Raw genomic sequence first — 24,659 nt, 5'->3', positions numbered from 1 at the left:
TTGTGCCATTAATTCTAATAATATATTTACATTTCTGTCACCCAGGGCAAGGGATTATGTCTTCTTCATCTTTATAACTTAGTCAAACACACTGTCCAGCACATGATTGGTGTGGGTACAACAAATGTTTGTTAATGGAATGAATAAATCTGTAAGCCATATCTGAGAACTTTTTTAAAAAATATGGAGGTGTATATGTAAAACAGAAAGAAAGAAAAAAAGAATTTTGTTTTAAAAAGGTTTGCTATGTTTATTTTCTAAAAAGAGGGATAAAAAGTGTAGTTCCAACTCTACGTTGCACAGAAGACTTCTCAATCAAATTTTCCCAGATTAAGTTGGAGTGACTTTGAGTAAAGAGTCTTTATTTGTAAGGCCTGTCTAAACTGAGTTGCCTGGGTTTCGTTCTTGCAAATCAGTATATAGGCTTTATGTGGGTAAAAATAAATAGACAAGCCTTGCCAAGTTATTATTACATTCAATTGTGAACAGGAAAATAGCAAAGGATATCTACACACAGAACAGGAAGGAAGTGTACAGGATGGACTTAAGCCACATCTACTCCCAATAGAGACAGAAAGAAAAACCCCTGATGACTGAGTGCCTTAAGTTGGAAACTGAAAAATCTCGTAAAAGTGAAGGGAGCTAACGTTTGGACAATGAGATTTTATTCATGGCAATGGGATTTTCTCTATGTAATAGTGACATTTTAAGGGTCATAGCTCCCTTAAAAACTGGATGAAAGCCATGTTGTCTCTCACCAGAACATACTTCCCTGCATATAAAATGTTATTCACTGTTTCCGGTGGTGAACTCACTCCACCCTGCCTCCTCCACCACCAGGTTATGAATCTGCTATGAAGAATGAAATTCAGTGGCAAAATTAATCTCTGGTGAGGTCTGACTTCAATCTTCGTGTTCTTTCTATTACATTGATAGATGACCTTGGATGCAATAGTTAACTACTCTAATCCTCAATTCCTCATTTGTAAAATTGTGCAATAATATCTGTCTTATAGGTGTTGCCAAGAGTAAATAACTACCCACTCTAAAATGTCTAGCCTGTAGTAATCATCCACGAATATCAATTTATTTTTCTTCATCAAGGAGAATGTTCTAAAAGCTGGCACATTTTTTGAGAGGAAATGAATCAAGGTGTCATTTTTTTCTCTTTTAATTTCATTTTAGTGATTCTCCCCATGAGGTGGGAGAGACTCATGTTAAAGAAGACAAGACCTTCTAAAATATATATGTTAGTTGTCCAGCCTAGGTCACCAAGGGAGGAGAAAAAAAAAAAAAAAAAAACAGGAGCTGGTGGACGCTTTTCCACTAAGTGGTCCCTGTTGCCCAGCACAGGGCTTGGCACTTCGTAGGTTCTAGTTAAATGTTTGAGCAAGAATGGAGAAAGAGGAGAGAGTGAGAGGGAAGGAGTGGGGGTGAGGGAGAGAAGGGAGACTGGGCGTGCTTGGGACTTTGCTTCTGCCATAGAGCTCCAAGAGCAGGGTCCTGGACAGGCACAGAATGAAGAAAAAATGGTTTCTATCTCAAGATACACCTTCCCATACAGAGTGTGGGAGTGTCTCCATTGAGAGCCTCACACTTCATTGATTCCTTTCATGGAACTAGAAGGAGTGGAAAGAAGCAGAGTAGGACAAAACATCAATTTCTAGAACATGTTGCTGAGCTACAATAAACATAGAAGATTAAAAAACAAAGGTACCATGGTCTTCCTCTGTAGGGATGGTCTAGATAAATGTCATGAAGTCTGAGGGGGAAGGACTATATGACGGAAACAGCGAGAGGTGAACTCATCCTGTGTGTGACCTTGGGCAAGGCACTTCACACGCTGGACCTGAGTTTTTCCACCTCTAAGAGGTCGGAGTTAGTCCAGATCAATGGCTCTCGGTCTCGGCTCTCCATGAAAACTCCCGAGGAAGGTCAAAGGGTCCCCATGCCCAAGCCATAGTCCACACATTAGAATCTCTTGAGGTGCAGCCCAGTAGTTTCACAGCTTCCTCGATGATTCCACTGCGCGGCTGAACTTGAGAGCTGCTGGTCCAGGTGATCTCTAGACCTGGCATGGCCATCATTGGGATTTTTTTAGTCATCAAGACTCAGGCCTCATCCCAAAGCTACACAATCAGAATCTCCATTTTAACAAGACCCTCCCCCCCCACCCCCCCAGTAATCTGTATTGAAATTCAAATCTCTGGCCTAGACTCTTTCATCCGACAGTGCTTTGCTTCTGGTGCTGATATTGCAATATAAGTTTTGGATCTCGGCACCAGGCACATTGTAAGTGTCAAAAGTTTTATATGTGTGTTACATGTATATATTCAGAAAGCACAAAAATATCCCATCACACCTGTTCTACCCGGGGGGGCTGAGTGGAAATAGATTTGCAGAGCAAAATGTAGCCCTGTAAAAGGTGTGGATGATTTTATGAGATTCTGGTCAAAGATTGTTATTTCTTTGTAGAATGGAGTCGGCGGCGGCAGCCGTCCGTCTCGAGAGACGATGGTGTAGCTTCTTAAGAGTCTATCTGCACCACCGAGAATGGCTGTGCAGTCCGACTCGGGAGTGACACGGTATCTGTCTCCTCCCGTGATGAATCGACATCTTGCGATGACGCTGGAGTGTCCTCTCCAGTGAAGCTGAAGCTACAGAGCCTGGGCAGGGTGATATGGAGGGTCTGCTGTTGCCCATGCAGCAGACCCCCCCTCTCTTCGCAGCTGAAGGGCCCAAGGGAAAGACGGAGTCAATACAGCTTGACTTCAGGTGCGCCGCAGGAGTTGCCGGTGTTGACTACAACGTCAAACCGCCTTAGGGACTCCGGCTCCGGATTTTCTGTCGGGGTTTACTCCCTTAGCCTTTCCCCTGAAGAGGTATGCCGCAAGGCAGCGGAGGTTTTTTGGAGTCAGAGTTTTCCTTCTCTGATGTACCCTGACTGGGAATCGAACCAGCGACACTTATCTCGCAGGCCGACACTCAATCCACTGAGCCAAACCAGCCAGGGTAGTAGAATGGAGTAGGGCCCCCTAAAGAGTAGTTCTCTTCAAAGTCAGCAATGCCAGGGGGCCAGGATGATTATTAAAAACACCTGCCTTTGCAAGGCAGTTTGTATCCAACCTGGCAACACATCATTTCCCGGTTCCTTCTCTGTTCCTCATACTATCTGATGGCACATTTGCTCCCCCCGCCCCCAAAGTAATAGGTGGGTTGGCCGAGGAGCATTTGACCTCCCCTGGAAGTGTCCTGCCATAATGTTCATCATGTTTAAGCCTACCAAAGGGAAGTGGGCTCTGAAACAAACAAAGAGCAGAAGCAGCATCAAAATAAAGCTAGAAAGTGATGGATAAACATTATTCAAGGTGCTACTCAGGGCTAAGAAAGCAGGATGGCCCCCACATTTGAGGCTCATTGTGTTTTACTAGGACTTTTTTTTTTTCTTGAATAATGGTATATTTGGGGGAGGGAGGGATTTGGGTCAGACTGTCTAGGGAGAAGTGGCAAGGACATAACTATCATTTTCAATTCAATTCAATTGCTGTGATGCCCCAGCCACCTCCTCCCGGGTCGGACAGCGCCAGTAGCATCTCAGTAGTCAGCACCAGTGGGACTTTCTCTGCCCTCAGCGCAGCAGGCAGAAGTCCCAGGGTCAGCGCTCTGCTGGAAGCCTTCAGGCAATGACTGAATGGAGATGGTGTCTAAATACCCCAGCTCCCTGGCCTTTCAGGCGAGATCACATGGAAATGTGTATTCTAGGCTGGCTCTGGGAGGTGCCCAGTAGCACGCAGCTGCAGTCGCCCCAATGGTACCTTGATCCACACCTGCTGTTGTCTGCCTTCCCTCCCCGGAGTCACCGCCTACCTCCCCTGCTCCTCCAGAACAAACTGCGGCCACTTCAGTCCTTGCCTCGGAACCTGCTTGTGGGCAAACCCCAACCAAGACAAATTTTATATTCCACCTGCGTTAGGATATCGGCAGGTGTCCAGTTCATACCTTATATTCTTTCCTTTCAATTCTACTATATTTTCAGTAAACAAAACAAGTTATTAAAAAAAAAAACAGTTATGATATGAAGAGTTCAAAGGGTTTTGGTAACAGCCTGGATGAAACCACGTGCTTGCCTTCTTCATGAGACTCATCTGATATCTAAAGTCGCAAAGGGGTGAGATGATGAGAAGGGGGTGGGTGTTCAGGAAGCTGAGGCCTGCAAAGTGTTTAGGACGATGCCTGTCCCTGTTGGCGATGAGCAGCTCAATGGCCTAACTGGTTACGAACCAGGCGTGTTGAATCCATTACGATGCCTTCCACCATAATGCAGAGGATCCAACTGAACATGGCTTACATTAGTAAGGGCAGCTATGGTGTGAACCAGGAGGCTGCAGCAAGACTCTTCCTCATCCTCATCACATTTCATTGGCGAGATTTATGGCATAAACTTGTCAACTGATGGTCATTGGCACCAATTCAATGCCAACAGGAATCCCCAATTTAGGGTGTGCTGAAGAAGGAAACTTCATTCAGTGCAAAACAGCTCAGTTGTGAAAAAGCATGGCTGTGAGGCAGTCCTGGGGACAGGCCCCTTTCTGGCTAGACAGCTCTGCTCTAAGTCTTTATCCTTGGTGGAAAGGGAAAGTGCACTTCCCAAGCAGGAGGGGAGCTGGCTTATATGGACAGGAGTCCCCACCCCTGGTCCCTGATTGGTGCATCTATGAGGACATCAAATTCTTTCAGTTTGGTCCAAAAGGCACTGTCCTGATTAGTCAAAATAGAACTGCTGTGATTGGCCCTGGCTCCAATTGGATGGAACGGTCTCAGTGCTATTGGTTAAAATAGGACCCCAGCCCTAACTGCTGTGGCTCAGTGGATTGAGCATCGGCCTGCGAGCCAAGTGTCGCTGGTTCGATTCCCAGTCAGGGCACATGACTAGGTTGCAGGCCAGGTCCCCAGTGGGGGACGCGAGTGAGAGGCAACCACACAGTGATGTTTCTCTCCCTGTCTTTCTCCTCTCCCCTCTCTCTAAAAATAAAATAAACAAGCAAACAAATAAATAAATTATATATATATATAAAAAAAGAACCCCAGGAACTCCCTTATAAAGGCTGGCTCAGATGGGAGGAACACAGTGCAGGCAGGCAATTCAGTGCAGGCTTCTCCCTGAAGCATGGCTTGTGTGGGAGGCCCCTGCTTAGAAATGGCTGTAAGGGTCTGTGTGTGTGTGTGTGTGTGTGTGTGTGTGTTTCAGCCCATGTAGCCACCAGGAACCCTTCTTAGTAGGTGTCTTTTTTTTCCTCAGGGTTCACAAACCCATTATAAAACCGTGAATGAAGCTCATAATCAAGACAAGCCTCCTCTTTCTCCATATTCTTCTTTATCTTATTTCCAACATCAGGCCACACGGGTGTCAGCTATAGCTTGTGTAACAAGTCATCCCGATAAACCTTGGGAGCTTGGCTGGCGCCACTGACCTTTGCTGGCATACACTAAGACCAACTAACTCTGCTGTAGGTCTGCACATTGGTCAGGTAGCTCTGTTCTATCTGTTTCTCATTCTCCTTGAGCTGTGCGGCTAGCTGGGGCACACTCCCTTCGTGACCGTGAGAGAAACTCAGGTGTTTGAAGGCCTGGGGTTGCAAGTGGCCGTAATGCCACTGGCCAAAGCACATAGTCAAGTCCAAAGGCAGAGTGTGAGGTCATGGGGTCTGCCCACCATGAAGACAGAGAGGGTGGATACGGGGCGGGGGGCGGGGGGATGACGGAGAGACCAATCTTTCATCCTACTATAAAAGTTGTCAAAATAAAGATCAAATTAGGTACCCAAGTGAATTCTCTGAACTCACATCGCATTTGTGTTTGTGCCATTAATTTCTGCACTGGTTATTACATTCCTATATCATGTGCTGGTCCCATGTAAGTAAGCCAGCGGGGATGAGCATGGCAGGTCGCTTATCAGAGGAAGGGGTTGCACACGACTTGACTCTGTGGATGAAAACTCAGCAATGTCGAAATCTAAACAGAAATAGGGTAGGAGTGTCATTGGGAACCTACATCCTCAGTTCCTGCTTTGAGTTCTCAACCAAGTTCTTAACTCCTCCAGCACAGGTATCACTGAAAGCTGCCCGTGTCTGAAATAGATGGCGATACAACCGGAGAGAAGCGCACTGAGTCTGGAGTACGTTTCTTGGTGAAGGCAACGCGGAGGTTGAGCGTGAGTGGTGCTGGAGGCGGGTCCCAGCCAGATGTGCATGGCCCGCCCCGCCCTCCCTCGCGCACGGACCCTGCTTTACCCGCAGAGGAGCCGTGGTGGCCTGGCCAGGGCGCCCCTACCTCTCCAGGGGCTGTGAGCGCCCGCCCTCCTGCCCGCTGCAGTCTCCCTCCCTGCCCCCTCAGGACCGCAGGACCGGGCTGGAGACACAAGCAGAGCAGCGGAGGAGAGAGGAAGCCGCGGGCCCCCGCTGCACTCTATCCTGCACCCTCCCTGGGGGCAGGAGGAGGAGCAGCAGGCGACAGTGGCGGAGGGAGGCTCTGCACGAAGATGCCGTCGCCCTGGGCCTTTGCGCTCCAGCTGCTGCTCCCCTGGGTGGCAGGTGAATTAGGGAACGCGGCCAGGTGAGTGGCTGGCGATCGCCCCCCACCACGCCTGAGCTCCCCCACGGGGCCCCTACTCTCTGTGCGTGTGCGTGCTGAGACGGAACGTAACAAGAACGCAGCCCCGGAGTGTCCACGGGCTTCTCTCCAGCCTACTTTCCATCCACGGCGTCCCACCTGACCATGCCTGGCGGTTCTAGGGGAGGGAGACTCTGTGCGCAGCCCCGTGGGTGCGGTCCGGTTTAGTGGTCTGCAGGCATCTCCTGTGGGGGCGGATGTGTGAGAAGCTGTCTGTGGGGGAGAGGGTGGGTCTGTCCCTGGGCAGTTGCGTGTTTTCCGCTCTATAACGGCGCCAACTGATTGTCAGTCACTAGCTTTGCTGGGGAAGGAGGGGAAGAAACTGGGGAGGATGCAGACTAACCGCTTACCATTTGTAGGCTGAGGCCCTTGTGAAGGGGGTTCCTCTACTCAGTGGCTTTCTGATTTGGGTTGATGGGCTGGAAAGAAAGGCTATGGTTGTCAGATGAAATCGACTCATTCTTCTTGCTGTGGCAGTTCAGGATCTGACGCTCTCTCTTTACTCCCCATAACCTTTTCTGAGCCCTGAAACTTATTTTTGCAGAGATCAGCAAGCCCACTGAGGACATACACACTTAGCTAGTGCTCCCTGGCACTGTTTGCAACACTTTAGGACTATTACTCCATTTAAAGCCCCATGACTCTGGTGTGTGGAACGTACTATTATTACCATGCTCGTGTTGTAGAGGAGAAAACTGTCACACAGGGAGGGGAGAAAATGAACGAGAAGGCACAGCCAGTAGCTGATGGCCCCAGCATTCAAACCCAGGCAGACTGGCCCAGAGTCCCTCCTCTTCCTTCACCAGTCATTCAGGCAGCCTTTTGGGAATCACTCACTGGAAACCGGTTCCTGGCTCCCTGGCTGCGATGTCTTGCTTTCTGAGGTGTCCATGAGAGCAGGGCTTCCCCACTGTGGCTGAGATGGACAATTACTGGGGGACAGGGGCTGCTGTGTGCATTGTGGGATTTTCAGTAGCAACATCTGTGGTGCCTCTACCCACTAGATGCCAGTAGCAATCTCCCCAAGTTGTGACAACCAAAAAATGTGCCCCGGTATTGTCCAGGATCCGGAGTCCCCTGGGGGCAGGAAGCAGAATCACCTTTACCTGAATGACAGCCACTTGGCTATTGAGATTTTTTAGTGGGCAGTTCCTGGGAGAGCAGGCTTCTTGAAGGTGAGCCTATCTGGGTTTGACTTTTTACAGGTAAAAGGCTTTCATCAGAATGTACCACAGTGTTAAGGGATTTTGAAGCCCAAAAAGAACCAACCTCAAATCAGGTTCTTAGAATGTATGGTCACAAGTTTCAATGTCCTTTTTGTGATAAGAATGGGAGCAGATGCCATTCGCCCATAATCCCATTGTCCTGGAAGGTGCCAGTTCTTTTACTGCTAGAAAGCTCACTCCAGAAAGGCCAGGTGGTCTTTGGAGATGAGATCACTAGGTCTCTAGCAACCAGCAAACTAACCTCCAGGAGCATCACTCTCAAAGTGCCACCAAATTAAACGAAAAGTCCCCAAGCCCCCAAGTAAATCACAGAATATTGAAATGGAGAATCCGTGTCAGGATTCTGCCGTTTTCAAGATGTGAAATGTGGCTTCATTACACTGGCTCAGGTTCACCAGGGCACGTGCTTATTATCTCCTCACCATGCTTGGAAATGGCAAGTGGACAGCTCTTCAGGGAACTGCCAGGAACTGTGTGGAATCAACTCCAGACCCCCCGTTGCAGGGACACACTACAGAAAAAGGCTAGGCGGCGACTGCAGAAAAGTATGTCTGCTGATTCTTCTCTGAGGTTTCAAAACTTATAACAAAAATTGCCTCTGCTATGGAGAGATTTGTAATATAATTATCAGGGTGCTATTGTGAGGTTTCAAAACTTATAACAAAAATTGCCTCTGCTATGGAGAGATTTGTAATATAATTATCAGGGTGCTATTGAACCTTCTCCAGGAAGCCTGAGCCATGAATCTGTTATTTTAGATTTATGGACTAGATCTTATTTTGAAACATGATTTTAGTGATTTGTAAATGGTTTGCATGTTATTTATTTATTCTTCAAACCGGGATTTGTGGGAATATAGTCAAAACTAAAGAGCTGAGCATTTCTAGGAAATAATGGCCATGAAATGTCCAAGGTATGACATCAGTATTGCACAGGAATAAATTTATATCTGGGTGAGTAGACACATACTTGCAAGAGGAATGCAAATAGAAGGCGCTGGCCCAAAATACAGAGTGAATTGGCCAGCATTTGGGGTCATGAGCCCACTGGCTGCCAAGCAGTAAAGAGGGCAGGCTAGGACCAGGCTGTGAGGACCCCCGTATGTCAAGCCAAGGAGTTTGGACATTTTTCTGGGAGCATTAGAAAGCAAAGCAGGGTATTGCAGGGTCTGTGTTCTTTAAAGATTATGACCAGTTCGTGCTCATGATTATCACGGAATTGCTCAGAATTATCATTAAGGTCATGAGTCATAATTTAGTTTAATTGGCAGCATTTTCCTTTCTTAATGTACCTAGTAATAGTGTGCTTATGATCCATGGCATCTGAGATTCAAAGTACCACCCTGGCCAGGTAGCTCAGTTGTTTAGAGTGTTGTCCCGATATGCTAAGGTTGTGGGTTCCATTCCCGGTCAGGGCACATAAAAAAAGCAACCAGTGAATGCATCAATAAGTGGAACAACAATTTGATACTTCTCTCTCTCTCCTTTCCCTGTCTCTGTCCCTCCCTCCCTCACATCAGTAAGTTAAAAATGTTTTTTGTTTTTTTTAATCAAGGTACCAAAGCTACAGATATCTTTAGAAAGGGTTATTACCTTGCTCTTCCAGTATTCTCTTTGCTGGGTTTCTGGGCAGCATATGTATTAGTTGTCTATTGCTATTTAACAAAATACCCCAAAACGTAGTGGCTGAAAACAACATATATTATCTCACACAGTTTCCGTGAGGCAGGAATTCAGGAGCATTTTAGTGGGACGGGGCTTGGGGCTTCTCACCAGGCTGCAGTCAAGTTGCTGGCTTGACTCCAGCTGGAGACTCTGCTATGAAGATGGCGCACTCACATGGCTGTGGGCAGGAGGACTCAGGTCTTCATCTTGTGGACCTCTCCATAGGCCTGTTTGAGTGTCCTCATGACATGGCAGGTGACTTCCCTTATACCAATGCCTTCTATGTTCTAATCTCAGAAATTACCCTTCATTATCGCCACTGTGTTCCCTTTGTCAGAAGCCAGCACTAAGTACAGTTCCACATAAGGGGAGGGGGAATTAAGTTTTATTTTTGTGGACCTATTTTAAAACCAACACACCGTACGTGCTGATTTTTCTCCTCCCACACTGGTTACTCCTTCCCAACCTCTTCTTACCAGTCTTCATTTCCAGAGATTGGCCTCTGACCCTGTTTTCTCCTTATCTGTACCCTCTTCAGTCCTAGCGTTTTCAATATATTTATATGCAGATTAAGCAAAATAGGAATCTCATGTTCCTGGCTCTCACTGAGCTTAGGACATCTAAAACTAAATTCTTTTTTAAAGTATATTTTATTGATTATGCTATTACAGTTGTCCCAATTTTCCGCCTTTGCCGCCCTCTGCCTGGTACCCCCATTCCCTCCAGCAGTCCCCCTCCGTAATTCATGTCCATGGGTCATGTATGTAAGTTCTTCTGGCTTCTCCATTTCCTATACTGTTCTTAACATCCCCCTGTCTATTTTGTACCAACCGATTATGCTTCTTAGTCCCTGCACCATTTCCCCATTTCTCACCCCCCCCCAGCTGATAACCCTGCAAATGATCTCCAGATCTCCATACCTGTGATTCTGTTCCTGTTCTGGTTGTGGCTTAGTTTGTTTGTTTTTTAAGATTTGGTTGTTGATAGTTGTGAGTGTGTTGTCATTTTAATGTTCATAGTTTTGATGTTCTTTTTCTTAAATAAGTCCCTTTAATATTGGCTTGGTGATGATGAACTCCTTTAGCTTTACCTTGTCTGGGAAGCACTTTATCTGCCCTTCCATTCTAAATGGTAGCTTTGCTGGACAGAGTAATCTTGGTTGTAGGTCCTTGCTTTTCATCACTTTGAATACCTCTTGCCAGTCCTTTCTTGTCAGCAAAGTTTCTTTTGAGAAATCAACTGATAGTCTTATGGAAACTCCTTTGTAGGTAACTAACTGCTTTTCTCTCACTGTTTTTAACAGTCTTTCTTTATCTTTAACCTTTAGTATTTTAATTATGATGTGTCTTGGTATGGTCCTCTTTGGGTCCAGCTTATTTGGGACTCTCTGTGGTTCCTGGACTTGTATGTCTATTTCCTTTGCCAGATTAAGGAAGTTTTCTTTTATTATTTTTTCAAATAACTTTTCAATTTCTTGCTCTTCCTTTTCTCTTTCTGGCAACCCTATGATTTGGATGTTGCTACCTTTGGAGATGTCCCAGAGTCTTCTTATACTTTCCTCATTTTTTTGAATTCTTGTTTCTTCATTCTGTTCTGGTAGAATGTTTATTTCTTCCTTATGTTCTAAATAGTTTATTTGAACCCTGGCCTCCTTCCCTTCACTGTTGGTTCCCTGTATATTTTTATTTCACTTAGTATAGCCTTCACTTCTTCCTTTATGTTATTGCTGTACTCAGTTCTCTGAGTATCCTGATCACCAGTGTTTTGAACTCTACATCCGATAGGTTGGCTATCTCTTTTGTTTAGTTCTTTTTTCTCGGGTTTTGTTCTGTTCTTTCATTTGGGCCATATTTCTTTGCCCCCTCAGTTTGGCAGCCTCCCTGTGTTTGCTTCTGTGTATTAGGTAGAGCCGCTTTGACTCCCTGGCTTAGTAGCTCAGCCTGTTGTAGAAAAGGCACCTGTAAACTATGTGGGATGGAGCCTAAGGTAATCACCAGGGCAGGGTTACCCACTTCATTTTGTGGCTCTGTGGGGGGGGGGGACTTAGAGAGGGGACAATGCTGCTGCTTGGCTTCTGGAGGTTTGCCCGACACTTCCCCTGTTTCCGGTCACTTCGCCCAGTGCTTGTATGTGACTGAAACCCTTCCAGCTGTTGCCCTGGTGGTGAATGCCAGAGTGGCTGGGTTTGTGTATGTTCTAAGTCTGTGTGAGCCCTTTAAATGGACTCTCCTGATAAATGGACAGCTTCTTCCACTCCCCCAACCCCCACTGGTTTTTATAGTCAGTGGTTATGGGTCTTTAACTTCCAGGTGCTGGAACCCTGGGCTGAGTGGTCTGGCCTGGAGCTGGGATTGCTTGCTCCCAAGGTATCCCTCCCAATTTTTATCCACCTCACATGAATGTGGGACCGTCTGTTCTGCTGCCACCACCGCCCGTCTGCCCCAACTCCACATCTCTGCCTCTGCCACCCATCTGGATGACTGTGGCTTCTTTAAATCTTTGGTTGTTGGACTTCCATATGGTTTGATTTTCTGGCAGTTATGCGTGATATTTGTTTTGATGTTAGTTGTAATTCTTCTTGTGGTTTCATGAGGAGGCTAAGCGTGTCTTCCTATGCCTCAATGTTTACCAGAAGTCTAACACTGAATTCTTGATCAGCTCTCCAGAACTTATTCACCCCGCTATGTCAGAACAAACTACATCCAAACTGATTCGAGCCAGAAGCCTGGGCATTATCTCTAACCATTTGCTCTCCCTCCCTGCCTGTATTCAACATGGCATTAAGTCCTACTACCCACCACATCTCAAGTCCATCTCCCCTCCCTTCTGCCTCTGCCACCCAGCTGCATGACCATCATCTCACGTAAAGCCTCAGAATAGCTTTCATTTGCTCCTTTTGCTTTGTCCAGTCTACAGCCCAAAGTGTGCTCTTAAAATTTAAATCAGATCACATCGGCCCTCTCCTTAAAATCTTTCAGTGGCTTTCCACTGGATTAAGAATAGAATCTGTTCTGTTCAAAATGTCACGAAAGGACCTGCTTGATGTAGCCTTTTCCAATTTCTGTAGCTCCACCTTAAGTCATTCTCTCCCATGTTCACTCTGAACGGATGGATGTGATGGAAAATAAATGCAGCTGTCTTGATAGCACTGGCTTTTTTGACTACCTTCCCTCCCTTGTCTCGCTTCCCCACGCCCCTACCCATCTTCCCTTTACCTCATCAATAAACCACTGGCTTTCAAATCCTTGTCTCATGATCTGCTTCTGGGGGAGCCCACACTAACACTCCTCTCTTCCGCAATTTCCACTGAACTCCTAGCTTGGCAGATAAATGAAAGAAATAGAAGAAGCAATGGAAAGTTCCAAGTTTTGCCCTACCACTCACAGCATGGGGAATTTGAAGATGCCTCAGTACACATTGGGGACCAGAGAGTTTGATAGCCTGTACATTCAGGAAGGTGAGAGAGGTACTTCGGGATATCCCTGGGCCTATTGCACTTGGAATCTGTATCTTGAACCTGGATCGGAACTCATCCTGGGAACTCTGAATAAAAGAAAACAAAAGTCAGAAAGAAAAAAAACATCATAATTGGACCTTGTTTTTCCTATTTAGAAAAACACGTTTCTGTTATTTGCTTGGCAATATTTAAACAGATTTAAACATCAGAAAAGAAGTTTTAACTTTCAATTTGTCTTGGAGAATATCATAAAGTTTCCTGGAACCATAAGCAAGCATATAGAGAATTCTGGCACAGTATATTTTTGCAGACAATAAAGAATCCCATGAAGAAATACTATCCTACTTACATAATCCATGGAATGTTTTTAAATTAACTTCAGCTGTGGAGACAGCAATTTTCTGATTAATTTGACCAATGTAGACAGCAAGCTCTACAGTGCATTAAAAGAAATCTGGCAACTCAGCATGTTGCTGAGAGCCCCACAGCTCAGGGCTTCCTCTTCACAGAGCCTTGCTCACCTTCGTTTAATACTTCCCTGCCTTAGGACTGGGTTCCCTGGGTCTTCTGTGTGCCAAACATCGTTTAAGAAGACAGATGTGCATAAGAGAAAGAGAAGCTGGCCAGCTCAGCCAGACATCCCAAGGGGACAGAGCACAGAGGATGTTGGTGGGATCATTTTAGTTTAAGATCACGAGTTTTTATGTAGGTTCATAAAGTCCTTTTTGTTGATGACTCCAGGTTTATCAGGTTCCATGTGGTTCGGTCAATCCAGCCAAATACATTAAAGTTCTTTATACTCAGACATCTGTTAAATTCAGATGATTGATACTATACCTTAACCATGTTTCCTTGATAATCCCAGAATGCACTGCTCTGATATTATACAAGGTCTGTCCAGAAAAAGTCCAGCCATTGTTATTATAACAAGAACGGTTTGGGTGACATTGATGTAACCTGGCAGCCAAGGAGAGTGGACTGGAATGCGCATGCGTGAACAATGACGACTTCACTGTACTAGTCAGTGGGGGCGGTAGACGCCACTGAGTGAATGTGTGTACTGTGTGGCTGTTGCATTCAAAATGACTGAACGAGTAGAGCAACACATCTGCATCTAATTTGGCTTATGCTTGAATATTCCTCCACTGAAACTATTCGGATGATTCAGAAGGCTTTCAGGGACGATGCAATGCATGCAGCACAAATAAAAGTGTGGCACAAACGCTTCAAAGCTGGTTGAGAATCTGTTGAAAGTGAGTCATGTTCTGGACGGCCTGCAACAAGCAGAACACCTGAGAGTGTTGAACATGTACAGGCTGCAATGAACACAGATCGGCGACTGACGGTGCGAGAACTAGAAGCTAATCTGGGGATTCCAAACACTGCTGTGTCCGAGATTTTGATGCAGAATCTTGGCATGAAGTGCGTCGTGGCAAAATTTATTCTGTGGCTTCTGCTACCAGGGCAGAAGGAACATCACAGTGCAGTTGCTAATGACTTAGTTCAAACCGCTACCAAATGCACCAGCTTTCCTCAGGATGGCCATAACCAGAGATGAATTGTGGGTCTACAGCTATGATTCTGCTCCCTGCAACTTCTGGCTTTTCCCAAACTAAAACCACCTTTGAAAGGGAAGATTTCAGATGATTGACGGGATTCAGGAAAATACGATGGGGCAGCTGATGACGATCAGGAAAGCTGTGTAAGGTCCCAAGATGCCTACTTTGAAAGGGACTTAGGTGTTATTGTCCTGTGTACAATGTTTCTTGTATCTTGTATCTTGTTCAATAAATGTCTTCATTTTTCATTGTGCGTGGCTGGATACTTCCTGGACAGACATTGTGCATTTAAAAAAATATGTGCTTCACTAAATATGGAACTAAATGCAATTCATAGTGATAGCTTCGTAAGGTTTTTTTATATGACTGGATTCACATATAAGGGGAAAAAATCATGTGCACTAGACTTTAGGAAAAGAAACGGTTCTTGAAACACTACTGTGTTGATCATGGTAGGATAACCTCTGCATGAAGCCATCTGAAAATCTCAGTGGCTGAACACAGCTGTTTATTTCTTTGCTTGCCTTTAAGTCCAAGGCATATTTCAAAGATGACTGCATGCCTTCACACAAGGCCAGCCTCCATCCATCTTGAGAGGCACCAGCTTCCTTCAGGACCACAGAGTCCTCTTTAGTCCATGGGCTGATTGAAAAGGAGCACATCAAGGATCGCTTGGGAGGTGTTGTGAGCAGGCCTGCAGGCGATCTATTCACGTTCCATTGACCAAAACCAGTCATGTGGCCCCAACTAATTGGCAGGCTGCCCGGGAAGTACAGTGTAGCTTTGTGCCCAGGAGCACTTTACCTTCTCTTCCATGAGAGAAGGTTAAATTGCAATGTATGCAATTAAAGAGATTTGGCCATTTTTAACTTTAAAAAAAATGGCACTGTCATATAGTTTAACCTAATAGTTTATGGCCCTGATCCAGAAGATGCACAACCAGTTGTTGAAGTAAAATAATAATTGAATCAGTGATGGGAAAGTTTATGAATGGGCATGGTACTGGAGCAATGATAGGAAAGGCTGCTGGGAAGGTAATTTGAATCATTTGCTGATATTAACATGGAATGGCATGTGGGAACTATGTAGAAACTGAAAGTTAAAACTTTTTTTTTTTAGCAGTTTTCAAAAGATTTTATAAGATAGTGTGCCCTACTATTACTGTCAATATCATGCTAGCCTATGCTGGATTCCTTTCTTCCCCTCAATAATATTGTTTCAATTTCAACAAAAGCATTTAATAATTAATGTTCTTTTTAGTCACAATTTTAAATAGCTGCACATGTACATTAAAACAAACTGGCAAGCATAGAATGCAGAGCTAGATTCTTGGTGTAATAAATCAATTTCCTCTGGCATCTATAAATCAGCAAGTAATTATTAGCAGTTCTGTCCAGTAGGGAATTCGCCCCTTGAAACTAATTTTCCATTTTCATGGCCAGATGTAGAAGCTGATGATCAAACCAGTAAAATCCCATTTGTAGCTGTCCCTTTGGAACTCTGTCTCTCAAAACTAGGTGAATACATACATGGATGGCACAGCCATTAATTAAGCGGTGGGTTGCTCATTTATGAACTCACATGGCTCTCTGATGGTTTTTCCTTCAGTGTTCTTTGAAGCTGTTTGGTCGTCTTTAGAAAATATGCACAGAGCGTGTTGCTGCATCTACAGAGCAGCTGGAGGCTGAACCAGCGTTTTCTGATTTGTATAGTTGCCCAGACGTCAGAATCCATTTTATAGTTTCTAATCATCAGTTGATTCTTAACTATTGTTTTCATTTTTTAAACAAGGGAGACTAAGGCTAGATTGAAGAACAATTTTCTGATTTCTCCTAACGGAGCTTGAATCCTAAACTGCATTTGTGACTGGGGAAGGACTTTCTGAGAGTGAAGGAGACATTTTACTTTATTAACAAGTTTTTGATGGCCCAAGTGTTACTCATTAACATTTTGGAGAGTTTTACAAGTGATACTTTGTACCATGTCAAAAATGATGACTTGGGAGAAATTAATACACCTCGGATTTCTGTTTCACCTTTTCACCTACAGGCACACATGTGAAAGCAATAAAACTCGAGCAAGAGGCTGTCTCTGGAGAGCTGTGGTAATGTGCAAACCGTGTATGAGTTTCATCCTCTGCTAACTTTCTCCTGTTAGTTAACGTCAGGCAGTATTCTAACTAATCAACGGTGATTGACTTTGCCCAATGCATGTGGAACGGATTTGGCCACCTGTGCTGGGGACCCTGGGCTCTTTTACCAAAGTTTCTTATTAGATTTTAAAACATATTCTATTTCAACAAATTTCATTTTGTTTTCTGTGTGATTTCAAGTCTAACAGTTTTAGCGATCTCGTTAGAGTTTATCAAGGTCACCATAGTTCTACGGAGGCTGGTTTGTGTTTAGTCGCATCTTTGATATTTCCAACTGCTTTTGAAAGCCCTCCATAACTCTCCAGAGCTCTCGGGATGGACAAAACATTTCACGTGGACTCAGGTCTCTTCTTTCTGGCCCCTGCTCCTTCTCCACCCTGCTGTTTATTCTCTCTGCTTCCCTTTCCACTCCCCGAGTCCAAAGACACAGTACTTTATATGCTCGACTTTATAGGCCAGCAACTCATGTTCTTAGTGCCTTCATCCTTCATGCAGCCTATTTTCTCTGCCTGGAACCCCTTCCCCACTAAACAGACCGCTCCCTTGCACCTGGGTGAGTTCCTGCAGTCACCAGAATTCATATCAGGCCCAATTTCCTCCAGAAAGGCCCTTGATGCAGGCATTCCAGGGGTCCGAGGACCCTGCAGTCTGGCCCATTTCTTGCTTCGTGCAAGAAAAGAATCCGAAGACAAGCCAGCATAGAGTTTACAGTGAAAGGGTTTATCAGTGAAGCGGTGTGACAGAGAGTGGCTGCTCCACGGACAGAGCATCCCTTCTCTAGTGGGACTGACTTTTTTTTATTGATGCTCATTTCATCAAGGGGTAAGACATTCAAATAAGGGGAAGGAGGAATGTTCAGGACCTTCCCACGAAAAGGGTGATTTCTGGGAAGAGTCCTAGTGGCCATGTTGTGCCCTTATATGGGCTTTCTGTTTCCAATCATAGCGGCTCTAGTGTGGCATTAAGCATGCTAATGTATTACAATGAGCATATAATGAGGCTAGGGGTCACCATAAGATGAGATTAGTCACCATGTTGGATCGAGCTGGGTTGTGCCAGTCCTAATCAAAAATCCATTGGGGGTTTGTTTTACTATCTCCTTGATAGTCCTTATGGATTATAGCCATTTCATCACATATACTAATTCACCCTTAAACCACCCTGGCTGGTTTGGCTCAGTGGATTGAGCATCGGCCTGCGAGCTAAGTGTCGCTGGTTCGATCTTCCAGTCAGGGCACATCAGAGAAGGAAAACTCTGACTCCAAAAAACCTCCGCTGCCTTGCGGCATACCTCTTCAGGGGAAAGGCTAAGGGAGTAAACCCCGACAGAAAATCTGGAGCCGGAGTCCCTGTGACGCACCTGAAGCCAAGCTGTATTGACTCCGTCTTTCCCTTGGACCCTTCAGCTGCGAAGAGAGGGGGGGGGTCTGCTGCATGGGCAACAGCAGACCCTCCATATCACCCTGCCCAGGCTCTGTAGCTTCAGCTTCACTGGAGAGGACACTCCAGCGTCATCGCAAGATGTCGATTCAACACGGGAGGAGACAGATACCGTGTCACTCCCGAGTCGGACTGCACAACCATTCTCGGTGGTGCAGATAGACTCTTAAGAAGCTACACCATCGTCTCTCGAGACGGACGGCTGCCAATGAATGAATGAATGACTAATTCACCCTCCCCACCCACCTCAACCTAACAACTCCTGTATCTTCCCCTGGCTCCTGCGAATTTACCCTTTGGCAGGATTCATCATGGTGGAGTATAATTAATCCACTTACCCATCTTTATTTCTAGACTACAGACTCTTTGTGGGAAGGGGCTGTTCTCATATACCTCTAGATTCACAGTGCCTGGCGTGTGATTACCTAATAAAGTTTGGGTGGCTAAATGGATAGATGGATGGATGAATAGTGTAGAGCAGGAAAAATAATATTCCCTATACCTTTGTAGGTTCTTGGCTGAGACCTCCCCTGTGTAGATTAACAGGAGAAAGACAAACAGAAGTTTAATAACATGGATACCTCCTGTATACATGAGAAAGACACAGGAAAACGGAGTAACTAACTCCCTCAGATGGTCCAAGCCAGCATCTTAAATATCATAGATCCCCTTTTAGAGGCAAAAGAAGCTGTTGGAGGTGGGGAGAGAAGGCCAGGTATGGGCGGTTGTTAAGCAAAACACAGGAAACAAGGGTAAGGTGTCATGCAAATTTAAGTCTTTGACTTCTCAATGGATACAGCATCTAGAGATTTAGAGTCACCCTTCTCTTCCTGGTACAGAGAGCGAGACACCATTACACATGGAGATTCCCCTTATAAATATAAATGTCTCTCACAAAAGGGTAACTTCTCCCTGGGTTTTTGAGTGTCTTTTGTCTGCTATTACTTAAAAATAATCAGCCCAAAGAGGCATATTTTAGGGTGGCAAATTCTGCTCCCCATGAATAGTCTGGTGAAGTGTATTCACCTCTGACTTCTAATGCCAATGGAAAGTGACCCAGTCTTTCTTGCTCCTAGTTTCTTTATGTGTAAAATTATAGGTTAGCACTGGTTGCCATCTAAGGTCACCTTCCTTAATATGAAATTCTATGACAATCTCCTCTTATACCTTATGGTGAAAATGGATTCCTTCTTACATGAAAAAGTCAAGTCACATGGAAACTGGCAGCCATGAGACCTCCAGCAGCTGAGGGTATAGTTGATCATTGACTAAAGGCAGTGCCCCAACTCCTCTGCTCTTAGAAATCCATCATCATGTTTCCACAGGCTGCTTCTGCCAGGCCTCCTCCCAGGCTGGGACCTTTTGTAGGAAACACTGCTCTCCTCTGATGGTTGACTTTGGCTCCTGGCCTCCCCCACAGCTTTGCTGAACCTTCGGAGACTGTACAGTAGCCTTGGGTGCTTCCACCCAACCTTCTTTTCCTCTGTCCTTCATTCAGGGTCGGACTTCCATGATGGTCCAGTGGCTCTTCCAACCTTCCTTAGCCCTCTTCCCATTTTCCCTCACAGGGGTTTCCCCTAATAAAACCCTTGCATGTTGAATTCCATCTTGGCTTCTGCTTCTCAGAGGACTCAGACTACAGCAGAAACCTATTTCAAACTGAGATGTGTTTGACTGATTATGAGTAAATAGCAATTTTCAACTTTATATCTTACTCAATGCAAATAATATTAGTTCTACTGCTAGTGCTACTCAAAGAAATCAATAAGAGATCATCTGCTGTGTTAGTCACTGCTCTGAGCTCTTACATAGCAAGATGGAGTTATGTGCTGAAAGTGACAGGTTAACATATAGCAGAGCCAGGATTCAAACTCAGAAAATCAACCATCGTCCTAACCACCATATTTTACAGCCTCTCAACCTCAGAGCTGATCCTGCTCACTGTAGAAACACTCCGCATTTGGCTTACTTGACACCTTACTCACCAAGCGTTCCTGTTACCTTTCAGAGCATTGCCTGGGAGTCTTTCTGCACCTTCCTTCTCCTTGGTCCGCCTCTCACATGCTAGTTTCATTGAGGCTCTGCCCTAGGTCTCCTTCTCCTCTCACACTACGTTGATTCCCCTAGAGTCAGTAACCAGCTACCCTGCAGATGACTCCCAAAATTCATCCTGCTCCTTGGACTTCTGGCCCAGATATCCAACTTCTTACTCAACACGCCCCCCCCCCCCCACACCTGGCTGTCTGCCTAATGAGCCCTCAAAATGAGCATATACAAATAAGAACCCACAATACAGTCTATTCCCTGACATGTTCCTCCCTCCGTATTCCTCATTCCAGAAACACAACACCCAATAATGCATCCCTCTCATACCCCATCCAATTGGCCAAAATATGATCTGCATGAGAGCAGAGATGTTATATCCCTCTTGGTTGCTACTGAACCTCTGGAGACTAACCCAGTGCCTGAAACATTGTACGTGCTCAATAAAGAAAGAAAGAAAGAAAGAAAGAAAGAAAGAAAGAAAGAAAGAAAGAAAGAAAGAAAGAAAGAAAGAGAGAAAGAAAGAAAGAAAGAAAGAAAATAAATGAATGAGTGAGTGACTGATCTATTAAATGATGAATGAACAGATGATGTAACATACCTGTTCATAGTATACCATCAACTTAAGAGAGTAAAGATAGGGTCATTTTCATCACTCCACGTGCCTGAAACAGTGTTTGGAATATAGCAAGTGCTCAGTAAATGTTTCACTTTAATGCAGTGGTACTTGACAGGGGACAGTTTTGTCCTTCAGGGGCATGTGGTAATGTCTAAAGACATTTTTGCCTGACAAAGCTGGAGGGGGAGGTACTACTGGTGTCTATGGATAAAGGCCAGGGATGCTGCTAAGTATCTTACAATGCACGGGACAGCCTCCAAGGACAAAGATTTATCTGGTTCAAAATATTGGTCATGTAGAGGCTACAGAGATTGAAAAACCCCATTCTGGGGCTTAGCAAATGACTTATAAATCCCCCAAATGAATTCTTCTAGGGGATGAAAAAGTCCCTTCAAGGAAAAGTAAAGAATAAACTCATCCTTGAATTTGGTGTTCTCAGTGAAACGTCACTGATCATATTTTAACTGAGTAACCAAGTTGATGGGAGGCAGAGCACAACGGAAAGCGACGAGGCTAACTTCCCAACCTTGACTCAGATGTTATTAACTTGCATAAAATTCAGTCCTGCAGCAGAAAGCTCATGGTAAAATGTGGATTCCTTGTCTGTTAAACAGCCCAGGAAACATTTTATAGTGGATTTCATATGTGTGTGGAAATAATCACAGCCCTCCGTAAAATATACAACTCAAATCTTTCCTTCCAGACTCTGGTAACAACCCTGTCCCCTACTAGCTTCCTCCATGGCCCAGGACACTTAGGGGCACTTGGTGGCAGGGCTCACTTGACCAGGGGCTGGCAAACTGCAGCCTACAGGCCAAGGCTGGGTGGGCATCTATGTTTATGTGGCCCCTGAGTTAAGAATACTTTCTGCCTTTTCAAATGGTTAAAGCTAAATCAAAAGAATACTATGACATGACACATGAAAAGTATATTAAGTTCAAATTTCACTGTCCATAAATAAAGTTTGATTGAACACAGCCACTTCACCTATTTATGATTGCCTGCGGCTACCTTTGCAATTGGACAGAGCAGGTATAACCCACAAAGCATAAAATATTTACCATCTGACCCTGCATGGAAAATGTTTGCCCACCCCTGCTGTGTGGCTAAAGAGGTTAGCAAATTGTGTTTCCAGGAGGCGGAGAGGAAGGAGAAGGCTCCAGGCCTGTTATCCCCAACCAAGTCTGCTGAAGAGGGGCCTCTTTGCCCGAGGGCTGGAGTTTCCTCATCTGTAACATGGGAGGGCTTGGCTGAAGGGTCTCTAGAGCCCTTCCAGCTCTTACCCTACTATAATGTGCGGACCTTCTAGTTGTATCAGTGGTTCCCAGGTGGCCAGTGGGGTAAAAGTTCAGTGCTCTTCTCTGGGACAGAGCCACAGGGCTGGGGAGTCATGTTACCACACTCAGCACTGAAACAGACACAGGCCCGAGGAGCCATTGTGTCTACGCAGAGCAGACTTGAAAATTGGCGTTCTGTGAGGTTCAGGAGCATAAACTTTCAGCCACTTTTCTGTCACCTAGTTTTAGAGACTGTGTAGCCCAATTCTTTTAACCCTAAGGAAGAAGGAAATAAAAGACACTGATTATTGGGGAAGGCAGACAAGGGACGGTTGCACAGATAGGCCACCCAAAATTCAGGTTTTCAAAGTGGAATTTGGCATTTGCACAGGTTTCTTGAAATTAACCAAGCAACTGACATCTCTGCCTCTCATGTAGTAGCAGGGAGGGGGTCTCTGTTGCCCTTTCTGTTTTCTCAGTACTAACATGTGACTCTTTGTCTCCAGTCCAAGGGATCACGGGTTGTTGGCACCAGCACTCCAGCCTGGGGTCTGTCGCTATGGAACCAAACTGGCCTGCTGCTATGGCTGGAGAAGAAGCAGCAAGGGAGTCTGTGAAGGTTAGTTTGTTCAGGCCACCCTGTGCCTGAACCTCCGTGTTTTGTCAGTTAAGTGGGCAGATACACCACTGCATGTCCCACGCACTTTAGGTGTTGGTGTGGGTCACATTAGATTATAAACTATAAATCACAAAAAATTTTGCTCTTTTTAAGAATGGCAGTGCTGCCTTCTTTTGGCTGGTCTGTCCCAGCCCCAACCTGCCCCCTCTCTTTCTGGTTCAAAAAGTTTCTGGATCGGTGAGGACAGAACTTGATCATCTCCAGAATCCATGAGACATGGGGAGACATACACATCACTCCCACATGCTCAATATTATTCGAAACCTTCCACCGTCACAGTTTCCTTGTGATGAGACATCATTGCTTACCTAGACAAAGAAAGTTAGCCGTCCCCCTGGGACTCTGTCAGTTAGAAGGGTAGGTACTCACACTGATAATATCACGATAATGGGTGTTACCTTTAGACCCAGAATGGCACAGCTGGCCTTAGGCAAGGGGCCTAGCTAAGCTCACTGAGGCCCCGTGTCCGCCACAAACACAGTAATACCTACTTCAGAGGGGAGGGAGAATAAGCATTCAAGAGTATGGTCATTCCCTGGCTCGCAGAGAAAATACCTCTGAATTACCCTTGCTTCAAAAAGGGCCAATAAGTCTCCTCCCAGGCTTCAGGTGATGGGGGAATTAAGTGTTGACTTATTCTTTTTCTAGACACAACAAGGCACATTTTTATTTGCAGCCAGTCAGGTGGAAAGGGGCAAAAACCATGTGAGTCCCATGAGTTGGGACCTCTCTTACAGTCACACGAACCTCAGCACCAACTGCCATAAAACTTGCATGTCTCTGGCGAATAAATGAGGGTGAGCTTTGGCTTTCTGGAAGGGTCAGTCTGTAACTAGCTCAGAGCAGTTTCACCATGGTACATAGGGCCGATCACGTCCCCAGTGCTTTTGGGGATGATAGAATGCTATAGTCACAAAAGAATTTAAAGCAAGACGTGAAAAGGGCAAGGGCAGAGGGTTCAAGAACAACACTCACTGTGCAAGTCTGGCCAGCGGGCCAGGCTGTAAGCACCCCCAGTACAATGTTCAGATTAATGCTGTTGCCGTGGTTTTTATATCTAAAAACTGTATCATATTTTTTATCCAACTTGCATGCCTTCTTGATAGCCAACTCATATATGTTTCCTGAAGCACCAGATAACAAGGTGGTTAGGCCCCGGTCCTCAGGTCTCTGATTTCTAAGCCAGAGTGTGTGCTGCCTGATAATGGGACAAGAGCACAGAATTAGACCCCAGCCTGTGGGGTCCCGGGTCACACAAGACTTCACCTCCCTCTCTCTAGTCAGCCTTCATTCCTTGAAAGGCCCTGCCTCAATGCCAGAGCTTCCTAGATCTTGGCCAAAATCTCTTTCCCAGGCAGGGTCTGCTCAACTCCACATCGTTAACCTTCAAATGTGTGTCACTTAGCCAGATGCTGTCTACGAACAAATCACTAATGAAAGCTACAGATGGTGGGGTTTGGGAGCGAATTGAGCAAGACAGCTTTACTTTCTCTAAAGCCTGCTTGAATCTCAGACCATTTTAGACATCAACTGAATTTTGCTGTGGATTGGCTGGCTATTCAAGTCACAGATCCAAATTTCTGTAAATTGAAATATCTTTGTGGAGCTTTGACCTCATAGCAGTGAGAGGATTATTTACCATTGCTTCTGTGTTCTATTTGGCATTTATCCTGGGCTTTCCGATCTGGGCCATATTGAGAGTAACTTTCCAGGGAATAAACAATCAGAGGTCTTCGGGGCTTAAAAAAAAAGATTTATTTTTGTAACATGTAAACTTAAACCTACATCCCAAGTACATATCTATAACAAAATAGACACTGGGAATCAATTTCTATCTCTTTTGTCTCCAAAACTGCAACAAATTTGCTGCAAAG

General features: G+C 45.2%; 1 protein-coding gene across 1 annotated transcript in view; it reads left to right on the top strand.

Moving 5' to 3' along the window:
• The first annotated feature begins 6,306 nt into the window (after positions 1-6,306).
• Positions 6,307-24,659, top strand: part of EGFL6 (EGF like domain multiple 6) — a 46,927-nt gene continuing 28,574 nt past the window's right edge. The window contains exons 1-2 of the mRNA XM_090264563.1: positions 6,307-6,612; positions 22,613-22,725. Of these exons, the coding sequence (XP_090120689.1) occupies positions 6,539-6,612; positions 22,613-22,725 (187 nt within the window). The 5' untranslated portion in view covers positions 6,307-6,538. The remainder of the gene's footprint in view (positions 6,613-22,612; positions 22,726-24,659) is intronic.

The sequence above is a fragment of the Furipterus horrens genome, unplaced genomic scaffold, assembly GCF_987537825.1.
Source record: "Furipterus horrens unplaced genomic scaffold, mFurHor1.1.pri manual_scaffold_17, whole genome shotgun sequence".
Lineage (NCBI taxonomy): Eukaryota > Metazoa > Chordata > Mammalia > Chiroptera > Furipteridae > Furipterus > Furipterus horrens.
The sequence above is the reverse complement of the archived record's forward strand: the minus strand, read 5'-3'. Positions and strand labels throughout refer to the sequence as shown.